The 25,999-nt window shown below is 48.4% G+C and overlaps 1 protein-coding gene across 1 annotated transcript; it reads right to left on the bottom strand.

The window, feature by feature from the left end:
* Nucleotides 1-5,154: 5,154 nt before the first annotated feature.
* On the bottom strand, nt 5,155-24,945 carry COTL1 (coactosin like F-actin binding protein 1). The gene is made up of 4 exons (XM_084215053.1): nt 24,794-24,945; nt 24,404-24,486; nt 14,219-14,376; nt 5,155-6,441 (listed from the first exon to the last, which is right to left on the bottom strand). Exons 1-4 carry the CDS (start codon nt 24,868-24,870, stop codon nt 6,331-6,333), a joined length of 429 nt encoding a protein of 142 aa, XP_084071179.1. The 5' UTR covers nt 24,871-24,945; the 3' UTR covers nt 5,155-6,330.
* Nucleotides 24,946-25,999: the final 1,054 nt, after the last annotated feature.

Below are 25,999 nucleotides of genomic sequence, written 5' to 3'. Positions count from 1 at the left end.
CTTTTAAGCACTGTGCCCTCCTGCCTTGAGTGAAGTGTCCTCGTTGTGGTGTCTGGAGCAGGAGTGTAGCAAGAACCCCTCAGCAGCTCTACAGAGCCTGGAGTGGCTGCTCTGCTTTGTGCCTCTGTTAAGTGAAGGATTTGTTATTCCTTGCTCAGAGACTTTCAGTTTCTATTCATGTGCTGAGAGGAGCACTCAATGATGTGCAGGCAGGTTCTGAGCTGTTTGTCTGGGGTGCCAGGAGGGCAGAGCTGACCAGTTCCATACCTTGTTTTAATCTGTCACAGCCCTTTCCCAGCACATCTTGCAGAATCTTTTCTACATTTCAGTCCAACATGCACTAAAATCAAACTTTCTTGGTTTCTTGCCTGGTTTTCATTTAAGGGGATGAGCTTGTGCTGGTTTATTTTAATACAATATCAGTTCTAAAATACTTTTTCCACTGGAAGACTCCACCTTTTCTGGCTGTGCTGAAAGTAGCATTTGGTATAAGCCATAAACCCTGCTGCAAAGTTAATCTATTCAAAATGAGGCTGAAAAGGAAAAAGAGCACTACAGCAAACAAAGGCTTGTGTGTCCTTGTTTAAGGCTAAGAATCCCATGGCTCTGAGAGATGATTTTTGCCCTTGGAGCCCTCTAACAATTTAAGATATTTTTATCCCAGCTGTTTGCCCAGAGAGCAGAGCTGCCACACTTTTGCCTTGCCACTGAAAGTGCATTTGAGCTCTGTGAAAATGCACTTTGAATCATCTCTTGTGTTATTGTACCTGAGGCAGGGAAGATGCTTAAAGTTCATAAGGGAGCTGAGATCAAATCTAATCATCTGTGCACTGCAGACAATTGTATTTCCCATTTGCTAAATCCAATTGTTGGTGTTTCATTCAAGCATCTACTGAAGAGAGTTCTTGCTTTGCCTTGTAGTGGAAAGGTGAATCAGTCAATTTTTTTATTTCTTCCAGAGGTTATCACCTTCCCTTATAAAATGTTTGTGTCTTCTTTGATGTTTCTGTCAATCTGTCTTCAGCCTTTTGCCACTGGTTCTTGGTCTGTCCTGCTGTGCTTAACTTCAAGACACCAGTTCAGCCCCCAGTAAAATTCATCTTCTCTCCTCACCCCAGCAGGGTTTAATTGGGTAAAATTGTAAGTTGAATCTCTACTACATCCCAGTTCAGTGATTCTCAGAATATTCCACCCCATTCACTGCAATTAAATCAGCAGCCAGGGCAAAAAGTGCTCAATTTATGCCTGACTCCTCTGTGCACCCATGTGATAATCCTCAGCTAAACTGATCATGAGATTGTGCTGCTTAAAGCCAGTGTTTATCTTTCCAAGCACTTAAGGCATTAAGTGTCAGTATGAGAGGAAAATGAAACGTTGGCAGAGAGTTTTTGGAAATAAACATCAACTGGAATATTAAGAGGCTTGCTGCAAGGAGCAGATTTATGGTTTCATCTGACAGGTTTGAGCTCTTAAATAAGGGAGATAAAGATAATAAATGTTGTAGCATATCTGATTTACAGCTCTGATGTGAGATAAGTTGGCTGCTGTGTACAGATCCCAACTGAGATTCCCTATCAAATCACTCCATAGCTGTATCCACATTAACAAATATAATATTATCACATGAAGTGAGAATCCAGAAGTGGGACTGTCCAGAAACTTTGTATTTTAGAAGGGAGACACAGCCAGATGCAAGATGCTTCCCGGAAAACAGCTTAAAAGAGGAGGAAAGTGCTGATTTCTGACTTAAAAACTAGTTCTGTGATTCAGCCCAAAAAGTTTTTCATCAACCCTGTCATTCCAACTGAACTGAAAGCGTTAGGGGAAAAAAAGGCAAATAATTCTCAAACAGAATATGGTATCTGGTGACAGCCAGCACATGGAGATGGAAAACAGCTGCTAGTCTAGGGAATATTGACACATAGATATGGGCACTGCAAATTAGACAAGTGTCACCTTGCACCTAGTAAAGAGAACAGTGCTGCTCTTACTCTTACAAGGTATTAGAATAACCCACAGAATAATTTGTGACTTCGTAATAGGAATCTGTTTTAGGAGTTATGGCTCTTGCCTGAAAAAATACTGGCAATTTTTTACATAAAACTTTAGGCACTTTTGCAGGATTCTTGTTCTCAAGAATTGTAACAGCTTTTAGTTTTATCTTGGTTTGGAACTCAGCAAAATTGAAACACTGACATTGGAAGTCAAATACACTTCTGGTGCTCTTTGTTATGGTAACAGCTCCTTCACTGCTGCATTCAAGAAGAGAGCTGAAAATTCACACTTTGCCACAGCACATTTTAAATCTTGTCTGAGCCCTGTGTTCTGTAGTCAGATTTCACTGAACTTTCCTCACATGGAACTTTTCTTGGCTCGTAGTAACCCAGAAATCCCGGTGAGGAGTTCACACCTTTGCTCGGGGCTGATCTCACCACAGCTCCTCTGCTCTCACAGTCTCACCCTGCTGAGGACACCCCTGAGAGCTCCTGGATTCCTGATTTTGGCAAAACACTTCTTCCCACGAAAACCGACATCGTTCCACATTCTTCAGTGGGCCAAGATTCAACTCTTATTATTTTTAAATCATGTCACTAATCTACTTATTGGAGCCTTGCCCTGGTGTAATAAAACCAAGTTTAAATTGCTGAAGGGCTCAGCTGCTGCCTCCAACAGCTGCATGGCTGTAATTTGCCAATAGGATGTATTACATCCTGATTACAGTTTCTTTTGAGTGATAGGCCAAAATTACAAGGCCGAAATGTGGCTAATCATGATGAAGGAGATAAGTCTATTCATCTCCTGCCTGCATTTAATATTTGCACAGCAGATGCTGTTTGTTCCCTTCGGTTTCATTTCCACAGAAATTCGCTCTCATTCTGAAGAAGTCGTAAGGTTAATGAAAAACTTTATTGGACATTTTGATGGTGGAGAGAGGGAGGAAGGTGGAATATCTTGGAAGGTTTCTCTTTGTTTCCCAGCCCAGATAAACTTACACTAATCAACCAGCCCTTGAAAGAAAAGCAAAGCAAGCTACTCCAGGCCAGAAACAGATGTTTGGGAAAGATGAAGAGAGCGGGGATGAAGGCCTGAGTGGGCTGTGAATGTCATTTATTGCCCTCAATAAATGACATGTGTATGGCTTGCCTCCCACCAAGCCATACACAGGCTGCAGTTAAACCTCCCCTGCTGTTTTGGCTCACTGGGCCATGAAGCCGAGCCTGAGATCACAGAATCCCAGGCTGGACTGGAGTTGGAAGGGACCTTAAAGCTGTCCCACCACTGAGAACCCCTGTTCTTGTGATATGCCAAGCATGAGACCCCAAACACAGCACAAATAATCGATCCAAGCTTTTGCTCTTCACGTCCCAGCCTTTCTGCTGCTCCATCTTGGCCAATTGTTCCTTGCATGATTAATTGTAAGCACAGAAGAAGAATGCCTGCAAACACTGTGGAGTAAATACTTTTCCAGCCTAGTGGGTGCAGAGCCCAGAGATGAGGTTTAGGCTGCAGATTGTGAGTTAGGCCAGGCTTGTGCAGCCCCTGGACCAGTTGAGCTGCTCCTACCACCAATGTAAGGGTTTGACATAACACCAGTAAAGTCACTCTCCTGAGGGAAATGAAAACCATTCCCAACACTGAAATATAATCAACACTCTAGAAACAAAGCCATTTAATGGCTAATTCAGATTACTCCTCAGGAATGGGAAGTAAAGAGAAAATGAAATATTTAATTCTGGAAACACATTTTGCCCCAAACACTCCCAGGCATCCCCTGGGATGTGCATTCATCAGCTTGAGCTGGGTGTGTTTCCAGGACATTCTTTGTGACCAAGATAATCTCCTGTTTGACTGAGGCTTTGACAATTTGATTGACTTGGCTGTTGCAGTGCTGCCAGAGGGACAGGACTGTACAAACAAGAGCTCCCTGGTGGTTTTCAGCACTGACCCAGTGAGGCCAGGGGCAGAGCAGCAGCAATGCTCCCGTGCATCTCACCCCAGCTTTTCCCCACAGAGTTCTTCATAACATCACCAGGGTGGTATCCCTACCTAGCTTGCCCTAAAAGATGAAATTGAGGTTGGAAAAAACCCAACCCCACTGGTTCTCTGCTATTACTCTCATTTATTAAGCTACATTTTTTTCCCCACAAGGATTTATCCTCATATTACAAATCAGTAATTCCTTCTCATTTTTCTCATGTGCTACCATGCAATGCCTGTAAACTTGATATTGCTGTGCTCAGCATCAGAGTCCACGTGCCAGTACACCACAGAGGTTATTCAAAGAGGGAATGTGGGATTTTCCATGTTCTAAAGACTAGACTAAGGATAGCAAAGCAATCAGAGCTAGGGTGGTGCCTCCTCTTCCTCCATCCCTGGACCCAACTTGCCAAAGGCAACACAAGTGCTCCATTTGTCTTGCTGAGATGCCTTTGAAGGCTGAAAAAGCTAATTTACCTCTTCTGAGCCCTCACCACAGCTGGTGGTGATGAATTTCTTGTGATGGTGCTGCCAGGCTTCACAACCTGGCAGAGATTTGTGCCACAGGGTGTCAAATTCAAGTTTATCGTGGTCACTGAACCAGTAAGGCAAAGCCTCAGAGCATACAAGCTCTCTGCAAAGCCCCTTCCCATTAATTATGCCTGTCCCTGCTGTCAGTCCTGTAAAAAACAACCATTTCCCTTCTTTCAGGGCAAGGTTTAGGAAGTCCTGTCCAGAACTGTAATGCCCCATGTAACCCTGTGCAGGAAGCTGCAAAACTTGTCTGAAAGTGTTGTTCTTGTCCCCAAATCTATTCCTGACCTCTCTGCATTTATTTTCCGTGGCTGTGAAATTCTCTTTGACCTAATTACAATTCCCCCTTGGTGTTTTGGCACTGGAAATGGAGAAGCAGAGCTGCTGAACAAAAAGTGTGTCAGGTGCACTGTGGTCACCTCTGCCTCTCGAGCAGAGAGGAGCAGACAAGGACTGCAGGCATCGGGATCATTTTACATCTAAGCCAGTGTTTAATTCTCCTAACAGCCCCAAGATTGCAGGAGCTCAAAGCTTCACACCAAGGATTAAGAAACCTCCTAAAGATGGGTCTGTTGCAGGGAAAGTGAAAGAACAACAGAGTCTCTGAGAACTGTTCTTGAAAAACATTTATTATGTCGTGGACTTACAGCGCTGACTCCCAAGCCCCACCGCCTCTCCCTACAGGTCATTCTGGGGACAGTTACCTTGGATGGAAAACAAAAGCCATACAGAGAAGTCCCCTCAAACCAACAGTTTGGTACCAAACTGAGCCCAGGTTCTCTCTGGGCCTGTGCTGTTGAATATTTAACCCCAGCTGGGATGGAGCTGCCCTGCCCCATCCCTTGGTCCCGGCTGGAGGATGTTCCCTGCCAAAGGCCCCAAGGAACTGAAGATGTTTAACTGCAGAATAACCAGGGGGGACGGGCAGGGAAGGATTCAGCAGCTGCTGTTTTTTTCAGACATCATTGAAAAAGGAAATCTATTCATTTCAGTTTCACCTCCTGAGCCCCAGCATTAGCAAAGTCAGATACAAACCCAGAGACCAACGTACACAAAATAGTGACCAAGCATCCAGACATTTCTAAGCCCCTCAGTTTACTGTGCTGTGACACCTCCAAAAAGCAACAAAACCCACTTTAGGATTGTGGTGGATCTTATTTTTAAGAGGGAGGGACAGAGATGCAGCACAGAGCATAGCAACTGTCAAGCAATGTTTAAGGCAAATTTATTCCCATTTATCAGGAGTCAAAGAAATGTTTTTGTTTGTTGGCTTTGTTGTTTAAGCTGTTAGATAACATCTCAGCTGGACATTTCTGCTTAGATGATTTAATCAAAGTTTGAGGGAAGTCATCTCAAGCTGATCTGAGCCTAGAACAGCAAATAATGTTATTCCCAAGAATATCAGTCAGAACAAATTTTTCAAAAATTAATCGATGTTCAGAACTCCCCCAAAACTTTCTTCCCTCAGAAACCAGGTTGAGCCCAAGTAAAACACACAGACATGAAGAAGGACACAGTGGCAAGCCTCTACAAACACAGGGCTGAGTAGGACCAAAGCAGAGCCAAACCTAAATTCCACAGGTGTGAGACAGAGTTATGAGTAAAAAAAGGGGGAAAAAAGAAAAACAGAGCCCCAGAGAGGAATGTTTCATGAGAGAGAATGGAAAATAAAAGTCCTCTGAATGCAAAAAAGGGAGTTCTTAGGTGCAGCCACAGAAAGCTGGGGAGTTCAGTTGCCTCATCTCTCAGGTGTGTTAGTTTGTTGTGCCTTTGCCCTCCCTTGGAGATGCAGGTGATGGTGCCAGGAGGTTCCTGCCTTTACTCAGTCTGTGCATCATAATTAGCCCCCCCTGCTTTCTTCAGCTCGTTCTTGATGTAATCCTCATCCAGCTCTTTGTGGTCACTGATCACAAATTCTTTGGCAAAGTTCTGCAAGAGATAAAGAAAAAGCCTGTTAACAGAGGGGGATATTTTTAATTAGCTGAATGAAGATGGGTTATCCAGCTTCCCTGGGTGTCTGAGCTGCATACCCTGATCTCCTGTGGCTGGGATGATAAATAGAAAACTGTGGATGAGACAGAGGGCTGGTGATGGCAAAACCCAACTCTTAACCTTGAAAAATGTTATGTATCTACTTCCACAGCCCCTGGCTGCACACCCAATGCAGGGGTGCAGCAGCTCTTCCTGGAGATGCACAGGCCAGGTTAGGTCAAGTTCCTTAAGCAGTATGTGAACTAAAACCCTCAAAATTATTGACCTCCTGACCACTACTGACCCTCAGCATAATCTTAGCAAAGTCACTAATCCTCTCTGTGCCCTTTCTAGGGCCTCTTCTCCTAAAAAAAGAACAGCACAACACCAGAGAACACTACAGTGTCACACCTGTGAAGGACTGAGCAGCACAGGGATGGTCCCAGGAGCAAACACAGCTCCCTCAGTGGATTTAGTGCCTCCTCCCCTCATCTCCACACCTGGCCAAAGCCAGCCACTGCCCCATACAGGCTGGGCACGGGCTCTGCCCTGTGCTTTGTGTCCCAATGACCTCCTGGGTGAATGCACCTGTGTGCTGCGGGGCAGTTTTCTCCCTCTGGAGAGCTCTGCAGCTCCTGGAGCTGGGCAAACCCTGGGCAGTGCTGGGATGTGAGGCTGGGAGCACACAAAATCTTGCTGGGAGCAGAGTGGGATCCCAGGGTGCCTTTAGGGCTCCTGTCAGAGCAGAGGCAGCTCAGGGATTTTTTCCCTTGTTGGAGTCTGTCCTTCCTGCCTCCCAGCAGGGCTGGCATGGCATCCATGTGTGTGCACAGCCATCTCAGCAAACAGCCTGTTTGCTGCTTGCTTTAGCATTTTCCTCCCCTTCCTAACCACAACTGAGAGCACTGCATGAGCCTCCCTTCCCCCACCCCACAGACATGACAAACACAAGCATCCACTGCACTCCACCAAAAATATGAATTAAAATCCCAACAGCTTTGCTGTGACATCTCTGGGAATCTGCAATGCCCCAATCCCTGGGCAGAGAGTTCCCCAAAAGGTGATGGAGAAGGAGAGAACGCTTTGGGAGGGCAGAAGGCATCTTGTGTGGGTCTCCCTGGCACTGGCACAGCCCTGGCACAACGGGAAGGGGGCTTCTAATTGGTTTCAGCCCCTAAGCCATGGGAGAGCTCTTTATTTGGCAGCGTCCCAAGGGTCTCAGTTTGGGATCAGAGTCAGATAAAGGAGGGGGTGGAGGAGGATGCAGCTTGAAAGAGCCTCAGCACCTCTTTCATGCGGTGGGAGAAATGGAAGAGAGAGGAAAGCAGCTCCCTCCTCCCCCCTCTGGGCTGTGCCTGATCGTGTTTCACACTGCAGGAAATCCTCGGAGCAGCTCGGGAGCCTTGGCTGCTCTGCCTGCCTGGGGGGCAGCTGCACAGAGTGCTCAGCAATAACAGCCCTGCTCCACTGCCTGCAATGCTCGGGTTTCCTGGCCATGTGGGCAGCTCAGGCACTCATCCACGGCTTGGCAGAGCGCAGGGAAAATGGGAAAGACATTGCTTTGTAGAGAAAAACAAATCCTTTTTTTTTTTTTTTTTCTTTTTCTTTGTAAAGATAGAAATAAAGAGGCAAACTGCCCAAACCATCAGGTTTAGTCATGCTCACGAGTGTCCTACTTCCAGGTCTCCAGGGTGACATCTCTGCAAAGCTCAGCTCTTGCTAAGACCAACCCCAGGATTTTCTGCTATTTGATGCTCCTATGTGAGTTTTGAGCTGAGCCTTTTCAATTCCTTTTCTATGGTACCAGGTTTAACAAATTTTCCTCACCTTGGGAGCATATTATCCAGGACTACCTGATTTCAGGGCAGGTCTTTGCCCTGCTTTAGTGAGAACTAAGGCAGGTCCATAAAACCATTTCTGAGAGGGATTCCATGAAAGTGTGGGCAGGGATTTCTTTAATGCCCACTCTGCAGAATCCAGCTGATTCTGAAATTGAAACTGCAAGTGCACTCATGCCCAAACAGAGGAGAATTCATTACCAGTGCCACAAAGTAAATATAATTGCTCAGGTGCCTTCTTGAGGAGGCACTTATGCAGATGACTCCTGGGTGATGATCCGTGGGCATCAGCCACCATTTCACATCAGCACCACCAAAACACCTTGCAAGGAACGGACAGCATCCCCCTAGCAGTGGCCAGATGGGTTCTGCTCCCAGCCACTCTTAAATATCCTCTTAGCTGACTGGGCCACCTCTTGTGCCAGATTTGTACCCTCAGAGTGCAATCTGGGTCACTGCTATTAATAACTCTGCTTTATTCCATTCTCTCAGGGTCCTCCTTGGTTCCTCACACCAGCTCTACCCCACCACGGTGTCTCCTCAAGCCTGGCCCCAAGGAGGGAAGATGCTTTTGGTGAGTTTGGTGCCTGGAATTTCTGATTTTAACATCCTGCTCGACCTTCACCAGCCACAGCCTCCCTCATCACCCTGAATTTTCTGTCTGAGCTCTCTGGGGCTGAGCTTCTGTTCAGGCTGCAAATCCTAAGGCACAGTGCATAACTCTGATGCTTGGGCCCTTGATTTGCTGACATGTGTCTTCATCTTACATCCTCCACTTCCTTTTCCCTTCTCCTCCCCCCAAGCCCAGGCTTTCTACAACCACAGCAAGCCCTGCCAGTGAATTCTAGCCTTTGTCTTCACCCCAGTCAGCAGCAGCCTCCAGATAACAAAAACAATGATGCCATTTATCTTTATCACTCTCACAACACAACAGTGACCACAGTCTCTTTGCTTTGCCTCTCAAATCAGTGAACAGCACACAGAAATACTGAGGTTCACTCCTGGTTCTCCAATGCACCTCTCTGGCTCCAGCTCCTCTTTGTAGCTGAGGGTCACAATTTTGGAATCCCATCCCCTGTGCCAACCCACCAGGCACAGACTGAAAGGCCTCCAACCATGCAGGAGCAAAGAAGGAGCCTGCATCCCTCCCTAGGAAGCCTGAAATTTGTGCAGAAAGCTCAACCCTTCTCTTCCAGCCAGTTTAAAGGGGGGAAAAAAAGGGTGGAGTAGATTTTCTTCCTCTCTTCCAAGCCTTGAATGTTTAGCATATGGGCCATAAAATTTCCCTAAATTGCTCAAGGGAAAAATCCGTGTGGTGCAGATATTGTCCCAAACTAGGTCTGCAGAGGCCCTTAAAGATCCCAGCTTGGAAGCCTGAGGCCAGGAGTAAAATCCTTGTATAGTCCACAGACACTTCTCAGCAGCTACAGATGGTGCCAGGTAGCTGAGCAGCTTCTTGTCATTTTTTATTTATTTTATTTTTCCTGGGGCTTCCAGCAGCTTCTGCTGATGTTCAGAACTCTCAGTTCTACTGTGCTGAATGTCACCACTCTCATGCACTGGTCACCTCATCCTCAGTGCAGATGCAGAGCACAGGAGATGACATCTCCCAGGTTTCTTTTCCAGCATGGTCTGAGTCCCAGCCCTCCAGCAAACCTGCTCCTGCACTCAGCTGTCAGACTCCAAGCTCAGCAAAAACCCTCTCTTCAAATCCACTCCCTGCCAATTTTACATGGACCAGTTCCAGACTCTGAGAGAAGCCAGTCCAAACCTCTGGCAAACACTTGTCTCAGCAATGGGAGCTGCATTTCAGCTGCTCTGCAAATTCTCCCTGCTCTGCTCCCACTGGAAGAGTCACAAGTTTGTGTGTCAGACACAGGGAGATGAGAAGCTGCTGATTCTGACCCTCTTCTAGGAGTTCTTGTAAATCCATATCCATGTGGTGTGGTCATTGCAGTAAACCAGAACAGGAAAAACAGCCCAAAAGGAGAATTTTGTTTGCCTTCCCAGCAGGCAAACTGGTTCCCAGCTCATGAGTAACTCTCAAAGCCACTGTGACATAGCTGTTCCCTGTGAGTTTGATTTCCTGCCTCTAACAAAGCTACTAAACCTTCTGGTTTAACTCAGCTATTTCATCTTCTGCTCAGGACTCTGTAGTGATACGAGAAAACCAAAGCACAAACAGGGAATTCTGTGTGATCCCAAGATAAGGGCAGGGCCCCCATCAGTGGGTGCTCCCTCATGGCACACATCATCAGTGCAGTGAGAAATCCAGAGGAAAAGGGAAAGGTGAGCAAAAAAAAGATCTGGGTGTGAGCTGCAGAACAGGAACCCAGTAGAGCTGTTGACATCATGAAAGCCAGATGAATTCCTCACCAAAAATAATGATGAATAAAATGCCTTGAATATTTGCTCACAGAAACAGAGCTGTTTTACCCTGAATATGAATTAGGGAAATAACAGAGCACATGACTTTGTGGGGGAAGGAGTGCTGATGAAAACAGAAAAAAATAAAAATCCATGGAAAATCTGACAAACTGGCAAAGATTGGGCAGTTCCTTTGCTGGGAGAGTCCTGCAGGACCTGAATTCAGCCCTGTCAGGAAAAAGACCCCAGTGCTGCCTTGGGGAGAGTTAAAATCTCCAGGTAGGAAATGCAGCCATGAAAGGACACAAGTTCCCAGAGAGGAAGGAGCACTCAGAGGGAAACCAAGTCCTGGCTCCATTTCTTTGGTGTTTATATCAAAATCACCCCATTGCAGCACCAGGGGTCACTCCCAGTGCCACAACCCCTGTGCCTGGGCTCGTCCTTGCTGTGGGGTCTGGTGACCAAAGAGCAGCTTGCAGGGGACACCAGTGCTGTGGGGTGACTCCCTGAACACATCTGCCAGGTCACCCTGGCCACAAGGTGACACATGGCTGCTGCCAAACAGATGCAGAAGTCACTGCTCCATGAAGTTCCCAGTTGTGTAGATTGTTCTAGGGGCAGGTTTAGACTCTACCCCAGAAATTATCTCCCAAACATCCTTAAGCAGCTGCCTGCAATGGGAAATTCTGTGCCATTCCTCCCCCATTAGATCTGCCCTTGGCATGGAGAGGAGCCCAGTGGGTAGAAGGTGGGATTGTGCATCTCCCTGTCTCCATTTCACAGCAGGCTGCAGACTGGAGCCACGATTTCCAGCTGAGTTAAAGAGGAAAGGATGGAAAAATAAATGGCTGTAGGGGAAAAAAAAAAGCTCCTGATAGTTCCTTAAATGGATTTTTGTACAATCCAAAAGAAATACAATAAACTCAAAACCCATTTTCCAACAACACTAAAGAGGTAATGAGCATAGGTGCAAGTAGGGCCAGAAGACCTGGCTCTCATCTAGCACAGATCAGAAGAACTACAGCTATTTGTAGCAGATGAGATCCATCCCTGTCATTTTACAGTTATTACAGCTAAAAATCAATTGTCCTTTCTTCCTGAGAGGTTTTCTGGCAACCTCCTGCACTCACTATCAGCACTGCTTCCAGAGCCACCTCCCCAGGGATTCCACAGCACCTGCTCCTCCTTCCAAGGGAGGACCACAAAAGCCAGGGCAGCCCAGTTCCTCCCTCTGCTCTGTCATGGTTCATCCCTCTGTTCACAGCCCATACTCCACTCCTCACCAGTTCAGGTCCTTGTGTTTTCCTTGTGGAGGTGCTTCTGGGAGCCCATTCACCATCCCTGGTGGGATCCTCTTTATCCCAGGGCTGGCTGTGCTGGCAGGAGGTGCCTGAGCTGACTGGCAGCAGCATTTATTGGCGTTTGCTGAGCCCTGAGCAGAGCTCAGCCCAGCTCATCAGTACAGCACAGGATATTAAAGCAGGAATCCCCTCACACTTGGGTCTTAAATAAAGACCCACAGGTGCTTTGGCAAATAGTACAAGATTGTGAGAGCCTTTCAGGTTTTGCTGAAGGCTTCTCAGAGTGAAGAGCTGCTCCTGTGGAATCCCAAGCTGTCCCTTGTGCAGATCAAAGCTGTACAAAAAGCCTCCTCGTGCCACCCTTCCACAGGGTGGCTGCACCTGTTCAGGGTTTGCAGACCAAAAAACTCCCACCTTAGGGTACTGCTTATTCCAAATGATGAACCAACACTGGCTCAGATTTGTAGTTTATCATTACAGAAAAAAAAAAAGTGTATTTTTCTATGTATAACTCACACCTCAAATAATCTCTGTAAAAAAACGGAACACTGAGAATTCTGAAGGTCAAGGAACTACTAAGAGTGACACAGCTCTGGGATAAACTCCCTCCATTACATTTCAGCTGGACTTTCTTGTCCTTGTTTATTCTGACAGATTACCTGCAAGGTCATAGGCATAAAAAGAAGAAAATAGTTCTGCTTTATCTCACTGCACTCAGAGGGCTTCATTTGCATATCAAGAACTATTCAAAATACTTGTCAAGATTTCTTCTGGACAGGAGACCACCACTGCTGTGACATTCAGAAATGCTTTTGCAGGGGTTTATAGACAAGGTTGCTCAGTAAAAGTGTATCAAGCACCAGTTGTATTGTTTTTATATTTTAGTACAGACTAATTGGAATATGAAAGCTTTTAAGTAACAGCCAAGAATGGTTAATGCTCCACCAGATTATTAACTTGTACAGACTACTAATCAAAGATGAAACAAATGAAATTGCAAATTATATGTAACAGACCTAGGGACAGATCTGAGCACAGTGCTCAGGAATGCTATTGAACTCAACAGGAGTACATTGTCTAAACAGATTTTTAAGAAAATCTTGGGCTTAGTGACTCATATAAGAGTCATTCATTAGTACTCTATAATTTCATCTTCAGCTACAATTGCACAGTTTCAGCTGTTTCCCATGAGCAGAAACTTGCTTTCCTATCTCTCAGGTGTCATTCTAGAAGCTTCTTTGGAGAACAGGCCCCTCTGAGTTGTCATTCTGAAATATTTAGCACCAGAGTTTATCCTCTGGAAGGACAGGAATGTATTATCTTCATTCTTCTTATCTAAATGTAATCTTCTGTATCATATAAACTACAAAAGAGTTGAGGGGGCTTCATTCTCACCCTTCACAGTGTCCTCTTGGGAGGCTTCTTTACACTGGCAAGAGCTCAGTTATTGAGGGAGATTAATTTAATCATCAGCCCGTTATCCAAGAGCATAAACAAAACCATTTCTCATGTTCTGGTGAGCTGGTTCTGTGTTTCATTGGAAGAGCTAATCTTGCTTTAAATACTCCTCCAGAAGAAATATTCCAAACATCAGCATCCTCTCCATCACAGCCAGGTCTCAGCTGTGCCTCCCACGAGTCACTTCTCTCCTGGCTGTTGTTTGTTCTCACTTGGACTGAGCACATTTCTCTTTTCCCTGCTACGCCCAAGGCCAAACAAAGCCCGTTCACATCTAGTTAGCCATTAAGAGCTGTTAGTTAATTGGTGCCACAGGGACTTCAGACTTTGGGTGATTAGCTCCACAAATCCACTGAGCAAAGGCAAAAGACCTCTGGAGAAGTTTAAACAAGGGTGTGGGTTTTCCTGTTTAATTTTACCTGCTCAACTTAATACTGCTCATGATCATTCAATAGTGAATTATTTCCTTGCCAAGGAAGGGGATGGGGGACATCTCAGTGGAGACAAGGAGGGGAGTGCAGAAATTCCCTCCTCTTGAAACAGCTAAAGCAGCCTTAAGCTCAAAAGGTGCTTCTTTATGCCTGAGTGCTCAAAGGGCAAATGTTAAGCCTTCCTAGGAGGAAGACAGGCAATAGAAAACTGTCTTCTTTTTAAAGGATTAACTCTTAAATTGGAGGATGAGCCAACCCTTCCCTCTCTCTCCCTCCTGCTGGTGGTGGTACAGAGAACAGCAATGGGAGCTGGTGGTTAGGAGCAAAAGAGAGAGGTTACCTGTACTACTTCCTTGACCAGAGTCTTGTCAGTCCCAGTTTTGGCTCTCTGCAGGCCACTGACATCCTCTCCAATCCAGGTGATGAGGGCAAACTTGACTCTCTTGCTCATGGCATCGCCGGTGGTGAATCGGACGAAGCCGAACAATCGCACATCGTCTGCGGAGGCAAAAAAGGGACCGAGGGATTAAACCCAGCAACAGCCCTGCCTTCCCCTCTCCAGGGTGAGCCTGCTGCTCTCAAACACCACGGCAAGGCACTGATCCCGTGTTCAGTGCCAGCATTTGGGAATCAGGGGGCTGTACAGGGCTCTGTTCATATGCCCTGTGCTTGCAAGGTGTGCTTTGCCCGTGTGGGCTCTGCCCCTTCTGGGTTCTCTGGGTTACTGGAGGAAACTGGCTGTGCTGGACACCCCACACCACAGTGGAAATGCAGGCTAAAATACAGTCAGCAGGCAGGTCAGGAGCAGGGCTAACCCCAGTTACACATTCAGCCAAATGATTCATCTGCAGGTCTGGGGAAGAAGGGAGGACAGTGATATCCTCATGTCTCTCTTACAGAATAGCAGGATTAGGGTCACATTTTATAATGTAAAAATATAAATTTATTTTATATTACCAGAAACTGGCCATTGTGCAAGTCTGATCTTTTTCCCTCCTTCCATCCATTCTGGCTCATTTGTAGTATGAGTTTACAAGGAGGGAAGGAGGAGGAAAAGAAAAATCTGCAATGACTTGTCCAGGTGTGTTTTTCTACTCCTTCCAAGGCCCTGGAGGGAAAAGTCCTGGGCTTTAGAGCTGTGCTGATCCTTGTTTCACAGCTGGCTTGTGCTACATCACACCAGACTAATTTAGCCTGGCCATATGTGTGACAGCCTTGCAGACTCTTATCTCAGAGAGCTCCTTCCTCCATCTCCTGTGACTCATGGAGCAGTTGGAAGCTTCCTGATCAGGAGCAAGCACCATCCCCCTGCATCCCCAGGCTCCAAGGGATGCTGGAACCTTCCACCAGGAGGGCAGAAAGCAGAGCAGATGGACACTTGTGCAGTTGTGGGATATTTCTAATCATGGTTTCTTCATCTCTCAGAGGTCACTCGAGGCCTTTTAAGGAGGTGACTCAAACCAGAAGAACAAACCTGCTAGAGATGACTCCTGGTAATCCTGGCACACTTGTTGTGGCCAGTTCAATGTGCCTTAGAGGGATTTGCTGGCTTGACTAATTGCCAGGTGAAAATGTAGGCTCCAGGTGTAGGAATGCCTGCCAACATCCCCAGCACACTCCATGAGCAGGCAGGACAGCCCCAGGAGCTCTGGAGACGGGGGAGAAGCAGCTCTAAATTGCTCATCCCCAGGAAATAAGCTGCTAGAAATCAATGCTAAAAAAAATTGGGATATTCTCTGCAAGCTAACACATCTCAGAGCTTCTTTAACACTTTGATTTGCCAAAGTGTGGACAAAGACAAATTTTTCTTGATAAAAGACAAGACTGAAAAAAAAATCCTCCTCTGCTCTCCCTGTTTTATTATCTCTGTTCTTTTTTTTTTTTTTTTTTTGTTACTGACTGAGTAATACTGGGCAAACTGGAAAATGGATGTAGGGGGGTGTGTGAGCCAGTACAATGTTCAAAACAAACTCCTCTGAAGATTTCAAAATAGAAACAAAAAGAAAGATCTTATTCAGAGGAAAAATCCAGATGGATCTTGGGAAGGAGAGAAAGAGTGTATCAACAATGCAGGCAAACAAAACTTCTCTCTCAGTTGCCCTGCTGCTGATGAGTGTAGGAAACCAGCACGTGGGGGCTGCTGGTTCTGCCAGTAAATCCTCTTCCCAAGATTGATTAGAGCCATAAATGAAGCGACAGCCAGGAAATACCCAAGGTGAAGAGAGACAGTAAATCCCCTAATGTTACAATTAACAGATCCAGGAGCCAGCCTTGCTTCCTCAGCTCTGACAGCAAAGGAGGCCACACTCTGCCCAGAGCTGTTCTGTGCCTCCTCTGGGAACGGTGCTGGAAGTCCCTGAGTGCTGGGAGCTCCTGCACTGCTGTGGTGTCACTGCCCTTGCCATGGAGCCCCCAGTCTGCACCTTGAGCCTGTGGGTTTTGGTCCCTGCCCCTTCTAACAGAGGCTGTCACGGAGCCTGAACACTGCAATGTGCCCCTTTGTCATACAGGTCGTGGAAAAAAGAGAATGAATGTGAAAAAACAGTGTTTTTTCATAGCAGCACAGAGGGGAAGCTCCAGGGATGTCCAAGGCCAGGTTGGAGGGGGCTTGGAGCAACCTGGGATAGTGGAAGGTGTCCCTGCCTACGATGGGGCTGGAATGAAATGATCTTTAAGGCCCCTTCCAGCACAAACCATTCTGGGATTCTATGAATTTGTCTGTCAGAATAACTTCCCTTTGACATTAACCCACAGCTCACTGGCAGCAGCAGGATTTGCTTCTCAGCAGAACTTTCAGTGCTTGCCCATCCTGGCTGAAAGCAGCTCCATGACACTAAAGAGAGCCAAATCCAGCAATTCCAGCTTTTATCCATGAGATCACCTGAGCATGAACAAACCCTCACTTCACCATGTCCTGTAAGTTTAACGAGCACCTGAGGTTGGACTGGGGCTCTGAGTCACCTCTTGGGCAGATTTTCTTGGGGCTGCTTCACTTGTGGGGGCTTGAAGGGGTCACACCCAGCTGGGTCCTGTCTCCTCCTGTCTCCCCACGGGGTTTATACCCACTGGAGGCAGAGCAGGCTCTTCAGCTGCCTCAGGATATTCAGCACAAACTCGATGCCTTAGCTCCCAGAGGGAATGTGAATCGGAGCCCTGAGCAATTAACATGTCTCAGTTCCTAAAAGGGCATCAGGGACGGATGGATGGAGAGGTTTTTAGCTCTAGCTCAGCCTGGCTATAAGCCTCTCCAAGTGCAGGTCAAAACCCCTGGGCAGAAGTGGCTGAGTTTCACAATTAGTCTGAAGCGTGTTCGGAGTGATAAGGGGATCAAAACGCAAGTTCTTCCCTACTCCCAGATTTCCTCTTTCACAGTTCATCAGTTCTACCCTGCCACATCAGCTCCCCACGCTGGAAGTCATCAATGCCATCAGTGCCAATTCCCAGAGAAATCTCAAGGCATTAACATCCACCAGCCCCTGCTCACACAAAAGCACTCATGGTGGTTTTAGGAATTTGCTGGGAGTGAGAGGAGCAGAACAAATCAGAGAGAGACAGCACAGATTTCCCCTGAAGGAGGAAATCCTGTCCAGAGCTGTGCCACCCCCTTGCCAGCCACTGAGGCATGAATTTCAGGGCAGAGAGAAGTGAATAACTGATCCTGGGAGAACGGAAATAGCAGCTTTATTTGAGATCACACAGGATCCAAACAGCAGAAATTAACAATGTTTATTCAATTAATACCACGACTCCCTTCACAATGGCTGGACAAACAATGAGCAGAACAATGAATGCCTTAACGAGCATCACTAGGTATTTCTCTCCAAACTCTTTATTTATCACTAAGGCAGGATTTTCTGATTAAGCTGCCCTTGGCTGTCAACAAAGCTTGATGCCAAACTGCAGAGATTTCCTTCATGGTATCCTTCCCTTTTTCTACATCCACTCAAGTGCTTTGGTTCAGCTGTACTGAAAAATTCCCCATTAGATTAAAATGCAGTGAGTCATCAGTAAAAGATAATAGCTGCAGGAAAGAAATACACTGCCCAACCATCAGGGTTCTGAGTGGCCAAGCCAGAGATGGGCCACGATAAAAACCCTGCTCCCAGCTTCACCTGCCTGCTGAATCAAGGTCACAGACAGCAAGGCAGGTGATGGACTGACCTGCTTTTGTCTTCTGTCCAACATGAATTACCACAGCACATGACAGGTTCCATGAAGATTTAATTTGTTTGCTTCAATTGGATTAATTTTAGATTAATTTGTCAATTTTCCACCTCTTCAGTCATCCCTGTGGTCACGTGGCTACAAGTGCAGACAGACACATTCCTTCCCTCTTCCTACACTGCTTTTTCCTGTTAAACCCTGCACTAAGCCCACAGCACATGTTCATTCAATCACCTCAGACGTGTCTGACCCCACCACAGGGCTTTGCTGGGGCACCAAACCTTCTCCAGGTGCCTCGGGGTGGCCCGTGTGAGTGCAGGGACAATGATCCCACAGCGGCTCCTCCGCTCCAGTGAAGCCACCAGGGGGGTGCTGCTACCCCAGTGACAGTCATGGGTCCTCTCCTGACCTGGCTGGATACTGAGGGCAGGGTGGGAGCAAAAGGACACCCAGCTCTTCCCTGAAGGAAGGAATGGTTGGCCAGAAGGGCCAGGCAGGCCCCAAAACAAAGGGCAGGCAAAAGGTACCAAGCTCTTCTTTCCCTGCTCCTGTGCCCTCCATGGGGTGGCAAAGGCAGACTCACAGCCACAACATTTAAATAAACACCACAAAACCAGAGTTACCATCAGTGACCATCACAAAACCAGAGTTACCATCAGTGACCATCACAAAACCAGAGTTACCATCAGTCACCATCACAAAATCAGAGTTACCATCAGTTACCATTATAAAATCAGAGTTACCATCAGTTACCATCACAAAACCAGAGTTACCATCAGTGAGCATCACAAAATCAGAGTTACCATCAGTTACCATCACAAAATCAGAGTTACCATCAGTCACCATCACAAAACCAGAGTTACCATCAGTTACCATCACAAAACCAGAGTTACCACGTTACCAAAAGACCAAGAGCTACCATCACTGCGTGCCTTGACCTGATGAGTTACTCCCACAAAAATCAGTGAGAATATTCCCTAAAGCCACACCCTGTCCCCAGCAGGGCCAGGCTGAGCCTGGGCTCCAGCTGGCAGCCAGGAGATGGCTGTGACCCTGCCAAGAGCACGTCCACACAGGCAGGGAGGGCACAGGGGCAGGGTGACAAACTCCATAAGCCACCCATGGCCTCAGGTCTTCCTTGAAACAGCCAGTAAGGGAAAGCAGGAGAGATGAACACTGAAGAGGAAAAACAAAAGCAGTAGGAGATTGATTTACAAGGCCCATTTTAGCAACTTAAGATGCAGCCAAATGCAGATAAGCACCGATCTCATTATATGTCCTCGTGTGTTTTGACAAATCTTTCCTACAACCTCAGGTGCCAATGTAACCTTGGTGATCTCTCAACCCACGGCTCCTACCTCTTTAATGTGCAGCCCAGGCTTTCTGGGACAATTGATCTAAACCCCAAAAAACTTGTATTTTTATTAGGAGCCAATTCTATTTCTATTTTCTAATATTTTATGTCAACCCCAAATGATTTTATAGGGTATTTATTTTCTGTTCTTCTAAAGATTTTCTGTTCTTCCTGCTGCTGAATGCCCAGTGTGGTTTTGGGCTGATCTTTTCAGACACATGAATAACTATCCCATTTCATGCTGTCATTGCAATTATTTATCTGCACTGAGGCTTTCCAAATAAAAGGCTCATTATTTCTTTTGTCAGAGATGCATTGAAAACAGCTGTTCACATATGGCATGGGGGGGAGGTGGGGGGAAATCCAGCCTTCTGACCACTCCATTTTTCAGAATGCACACTAAAAAAGAAAAGAAATTAAACCACAGACAGAGCCAATGGGATGCTCTGCTGCTTCATAATACAGACACTGAGGCAATGTCCAGGGCAGTCAGGTACAACAGACACACACAGAAGTTCCACAGGATGTCACTTCAGTTGTAATTCATTCTGCTCTTCTCATCAACAGCATCACCAGCCCAGTTATAAGACTTGGAAATTAAAAACATCCAAAAAAAATCCTGAGAGCTGTCACATCCTTCCATGCAATAACCTTCAACTCTTATCGCTTTCTGGCTTCAAATGCACCAGCTCAGCTGTTTTTATTTGTTTTTTTTTTTCAAAGTGTACTGAAGGCACATGGTACTAACCACCAAATTAATGCTTCCTCTGGAGCCAGGCCATCTGCAGAGGCAAGAGCTGGAACTGGGGAGTAAAATGGATCAGAAGCCCTGAATCAAGTCCTTGTTTAATGCAGAGGTAATCTGTGCTGTTAAACCCAACCAAAACAGTGCTCAGGCAGAAGACACAGGGGGTATCCACAGGGAGTGTTCAGTGACCCTGACACAGTGAATGTTCTCAGCTTTGTGTCCAGACTCTGTGGGTCACACCAGGGCCAGCACAGGCAGGACACTGGCCTTAGGCAGGACATTTGTCTTAGGCAGGACACTGGCCTTAGGCAGGACACTGGCCTTAGGCAGGACTGCAAGAGGAAGAGCCCCCAGCATCCACCTCCGAATCACGCAAGGATGTGCCAGTGGCTTAAACCAACCTCCTTGGCTTAAACCAACCTCCTTGGCTTAAATCAACCTCCATGGCCTAAACCAACCTCCTTGGCTTAAACCAACCTCCTTGGCTTAAACCAACCTCCATGGCCTAAACCAACCTCCATGGCCTAAACCAACCTCCATGGCCTAAACCAACCTCCATGGCTTAAACCAACCTCCTTGGCTTAAACCAACCTCCTTGGCCTAAACCAACCTCCTTGGCTTAAACCAACCTCCTTGGCTTAAACCAACCTCCGTGGCTTTGCTTTGGGATAGGCTGGAGGAGAGGTGTCACAGACGTGGGGCTGCCTTTGGGGGCCAGGGCAGATGAGTGCCTGGCCCTAAAGCAGGGTCTGCTGCCTCCCAGGCAGTGTTTGAGTTGTCTGAGACAAACAGACCTTGACAGGGACAGCACGACAGCGGCTGACATGCAGAAGTTCAGGGTCAGGCTGTGTTTGCAGCATCACCCCAGGACCCTGAACAAGAGGAGCTCTTCTTGCCATGTTTCCTTCTTCTAAGAGTGGCAGCTGCTGTCCCCAGACAGGGATGGGGAAAATGTGATAGTTTAATGATGCTGTTTGTTCAACCTTTCTGTTCCTACACAAAGCTTAGTGAAGATGGAAGGAAGAAAAGGCCTCCGTGCCAGGATCTGTAAGATGCAGGTCTGATGTGGGACGTGTATGTGAGAGCACAGCAGAGGAGAGAGCCCACAGCAGGGCCAGCAGCAGCTCCTGGCTCAGGGCATGGGCCTCCCTGCCCCAGCTCAGCACCTGGGGCACGTGTGCTTCCCCAGCAGCCCCAGAGCAGGGCTGGAGGTGTGCAGAGCTGGTTTGTGACACAGCCTCCCTCAGCTGCTATTTCCTCTAAAAGAAGCAATTTCAGTTTCTCTCCTTTCTCTTTGTCCCCAGCCACTCTGGCTCCCCAAGGAGGTTTGCAGAGGCAGTGATGGGCATGGAAAGAGTTATGGATGGGGGGGGAAAAGTGAAAATAGGAGCTGTTACCAAGAGTCCCCTGACGTCTGTCAGTGCACAAGGCAGGACATCCACCACAGGCAAAGAGATTCCAAACTGGCACAAAAGCCCCTCCTGGTCCCAGAGCCGGAGGAGCCTGCGCTCGGTTACCCCGCCCAGTGCCCTGCAGGGAGCAGTGAAAAGCACCAAGGTGCTTTTCATAAGAATGGCTCTTAAAGAAAGCGGGGACACGGATGTTTGCAGCTCAGAAGGGCGCTGAAATAGCTGCTGCAGAGAGCGGAGCAGAGCGAGCTCTGACGGTGACTCTTTGCACGCTGAGATTTGCAATCCCAGCTCCTGCTCTCACCTCCGACCACCAAAGGATGCTCAGCTTCTACCAGAGGCAGCTGCAGCACTTTGTGGCTTTGAGGGCAGTGTTTCTCACACAACAGGAATTGGAAACAAAGTTTGTTCTGATATCAAGGTTTTTTAAATTTTTAATTGCATTTTCTGAAGCTGTTTGCATTGATAGCAGCTCTTGTCCCCTCCAATGAAACGTAAAAGGAGTTGGAAGAGACCAGGATGAAAGAGATGGAGCAACAAGGAGAAATAACATTCAACAGCTTTTCCCACCTCTTGCTATTCTTTTTTACTGACTTAGTTTCAGTAGAAATATTCCAACCAACTCTACTTCCAGATGGGAAGGAAAGATCCAACTTCACTGCTGGCACAAGGTTTGATCCCTGGCTATGTCTGCCGGGCCAGGTGAAGGTTTGCTGCACAGATGGAGGCTCCAAAATTTGCATCTCTTCCTTCCCCAACTGCAACACCAAAATTCGTGGGTGGAGGAAGATCCTTTTCAGCTCTCAGCCAAGGACCAGGCACCTCAATTTGCCTTTTTTTAAATCCTCCAACAGCTGTGCTCCAGAGGTGCGTCTGAAGACAACTTCTTGGCCCTGGTCTGCCAGGGAACAGCCCTCAGCAGGTGCAGCCAAGGGAAAGGGAGAGGAGGAACAGGGAGCAACGGGGTAGCTCTAAGGGATTTAGCTCCCCATTGAAGGCTAACAATACCCCTCAAGTGCCCTATATTTAACTCTTTCCTTACTGAGTTTATTTCTAAAATATGGAAAAATTCCCTTTTTTTGTATCTTGGGGTCACAACTTGCTTTGGGCACCCTGTTTATAAGCCCTGTTAAGAACACAGATGTGGCCACACTCCAGAGTGCAGTGTGTGCCTCCACTGTTTGTCATCCTCATCCTACCCAACCCAGCTCCTGCCTGTGCTCTGCCAAAGCCCCTCTGCCTGCTCAGCCACTCCAGAAAAGGATTCCCTCTGCTACAGAATGGAGGAGAGGAAGTTCTGAAGGGAACTTCCAGAAAAAGCATTAAAAATCAGCTCAGACAAAAAGAAAGACAGGAACTCTACAAAGGCAAGGAGAGAAAATAAATGGAGAAGGCTCCCCTGCAAGCCCCAGGTGTCTGGAGACACCAGAGATGCTCAGTTAAGTTGGCCAGGAGAGGAGAGAACTCAGACCCTGAAGTCATTGACCTCCCAAGGGAACAATTAACCACTCCCATGAACTTCCACAGTGCTGAGCCCCGGGATTCCCTGGGTTCCAGGTAATTGCTTTTCCCTTCTGTTGCCCACTAAAAAAAGAGTTGAGTGGGAAGGAGTTCCTGCAGTGCAGGATCAGCTCTTCTGACACCAACCACAACAGGACCTTTCCTAGTTCTGAGAATTTTCCCTGCAGGTTCTCAGGAACAGCTGGAAACGAGTGGCTGCATTAATCTCAGAGAGACCCCACTGCCAGCATCGGAGCAGAGCAGCTTAAACCATCTTCATTTCAGGGCTCCATTCCAAGGACTAAAATACACTTTTCTCCTGTCAGATCAGAGCTGTCTCGCCCTCAGTTACTTTGCTGGAAGTTCTCCCCTTCCACTCAATAAAGCCCAGCCAAGCCCTGGGGCTCCCAGCCCCACAGTGTCCCCATGAACTGCCCCACACTGAGAGGGCAGGGACTGCTCAACACAATTCCTCCACAGTTCAGACACAGAACTCTAAAAATACAGATTGTACAGTAACTGGCTGAGTCTTTGTTATAATCCAGGATTAGTAAAAAATACTCCATATCTCACCTCACTTGGTGACATTGTTAACTAGCAGCCAAGACAGGAGGAAAACTGATAAAAACTGAGATAAAAATCAAAACCCTCTTTTGTGAAACTCGTCAAAAGTCACGATCAGGCGCAGTTAAACACTCCTGAATTTATCTTCATTTTCCCCAGGCTTTGTTCCTGCCCTGAACGTTCCACAGCCGGCAGCTCCACAATCCGCTGCCACGTTTAAACCTGGAGCCGCAACAGTTGCGGTTGTGCAACGCCACATCTGCGATTGTTCGATTGTTTGCAGGGCTGTATTGTTCAGCCCAGCTTTGCAGCGACCACCCTCCGCTCAGGTTTCGTGTCCCTAAGAAATCCCAGCAAGCCTTCCAACTGCAGTCACGTTGGTGCTACGGTTTTCAGAAGGATTTTATAAGTATTTCATTCCCAGCGATCTGCACGACCGCATCTTTCTAGCCACAGCCGAGTCGGTTTTGCCCTGAAATTGCATTGCCAAACAAGGCGGCCGTTGCTTATCAGGCGTTTTATCTGGTTTATAACCGAGGAGCAGTGAGAGATTGTGCAAAGAAGGGAGGAAGAGCCCAAAGGACGTGAAGTCTAAGGGTGAGACAAAGGACCCGCTGGACTGTGGACTTGGGGGAGTTGCACTCTGTGGGGCTGAAAGGCGATCCCGCAGGACAGGGGAAGCAGCAGCACTAATCCCAGTCCCCCCAAGTTTCCTCCCGTCCTTTTCCCTGGCCGCGGGCAGCAGGAAGGGCGGAAAGGGGCCAAGGCAACGGAGAGGGAGCTTACCTGTGCACTTCCTTTTGAAGGTTTCGTAGTCTACCCCTTGGTCTCCAGGGACGATCGTAGAGCCATTGTACTTAAACGTCACCCTTCGGGGAGGGAAAAGACGGAATAATACAGGTTAAAGTCGCCTTTCCGGATGGGGGAAAGGAAAGGGGAATAACACGTTTAAAAGTCACCCTTTAGAATGGGGGAAGGGAAAACGAAGAATACATCGAACAGTCTTTAGGAAGGGAAAGGAGGAGATGGGGAATGATAGGCTGTGAAAACCTCATCCTCTAGGAAGAGGAGAAGGGGGCAAGGTCTGTAGAAGTCACCCTTTGGGGAGCGGGGAGAGAGGACGGCGAACCCCAGCGCCCCGCTTCCCGTCCGGGGGGATGCCGGAGGGCCACCTACCAGTTCACCTCGGTGGCATCGTCCCTGACGAGGTTGTACGCCTCCCTGCACGCCTCCTTGTCGATTTTGGTGGCCATGGGAGCAAGGGGAGGGGGGCAGCGCGGAGCGGCGCGGAGCTGGGGGGGCCGCGGCCGCCGCTGCTGCCGCACCGCGCTGAGCGAGCCGAGCCGAGCCGAGCCGAGCCGAGCCTGGCCCCGCGCAGCGCGGCCGTCCCGCCCCCGCCGCCGCCGCCGCCAATGGCTCTGCGGGGCCTGGCCCGGCCCCTCCCGGCCCGCCGGGGGGACCGCGGTGATGCAATAGCCCGGGCACGGGGGCGCGGGGGCCGCGGGGCTCGGCCCGGCCCGGCGCGGCACCGACCCGCCGCGGGGATGCTTTTCCCGGCCGCCGCCGCGCTGGCAGCTCCCCGATGCTCTGGCGGCCGCTGAGGGCCGGCAGGAGGAAGGAGGCAGAGCCCGGGATGGAGCGGCGGGCGGCGGCGCGGCGGGGCCGGGGGCCGGGCCGGGCGCACGGGAGGTAGCGCGGAGCGGAGCAGGTGAGCGGGGATGGGGACTCAGGGCTGGGGATGGGGGCTCGGGGCTGAGGATTGGGGGTCGGGCCGGGGATGGGAACGCGGGGCCGGGGTGGGGGCTCGGGCCGGGGATGGGGCTCGGGGCTGTACGGAGCAGCGGGGGCTGAGCATCACCCGCATCCCGGCCCCAGAGCTCAGGGCGGCCCCGGCCTCGAACGGCGGCTCCGGGGTGACTTTGGGTGGTGACAGCCGCTGCCGGGCCAGGTGTGTGCGGGCGGCTGTGTGTGTGTGTCCGTGTGTCTGTCCGTGTGTGTGTCAGTGTCTGTGTGCGAGCGGCTCGCCCCGTTCCAATGCAGCGATCTCCCCCTGCCGGGCTGCCGGCGCTGCCCAGGAGCGATCCCGCATCCCTGCGAGTCTCTGCGCTCCGGGAGATGCGGGTGAGAGGCTGAGGCTGCCTGCGAGGCTGAGCTTCAGCCCCACAGAAACAGAGACAGCTCTCTGCTTTGCAGAAGCCGTGGGAATAAACAGCACCGGGTGATGTCGTGCCCAAGGACCGGAGTTTTACTAACCAGTCCTTCCTCATTTTAGTGGGCTTCTACCCAAAACCCGTGGGGCTGGATTTGCCATTTAATAAAAAAAACTGCATTCCTTGATAAAAAGTATCACATTTTGTTTCTTTTAAAGTTTGCAGGGGATGA

Source organism: Fringilla coelebs (genome assembly GCF_963513975.1).
Source record: "Fringilla coelebs genome assembly, chromosome: 14".
NCBI lineage: Eukaryota > Metazoa > Chordata > Aves > Passeriformes > Fringillidae > Fringilla > Fringilla coelebs.
The sequence above is the reverse complement of the archived record's forward strand: the minus strand, read 5'-3'. Positions and strand labels throughout refer to the sequence as shown.

Coding starts and splice junctions, on each gene's coding strand:
- COTL1 (XM_084215053.1), bottom strand. CDS start 24,870: ATGGCCACCAAAATCGACAAGGAGGCGTGCAGGGAGGCGTACAACCTC. Junction 14,377..24,403: donor CTTCAAAAGGAAGTGCACAG/GTAAGCTCCCTC, acceptor TTGCCTCCGCAG/ACGATGTGCGATTGTTCGGC. Junction 6,442..14,218: donor TGGTCAAGGAAGTAGTACAG/GTAACCTCTCTC, acceptor TATCTCTTGCAG/AACTTTGCCAAAGAATTTGT.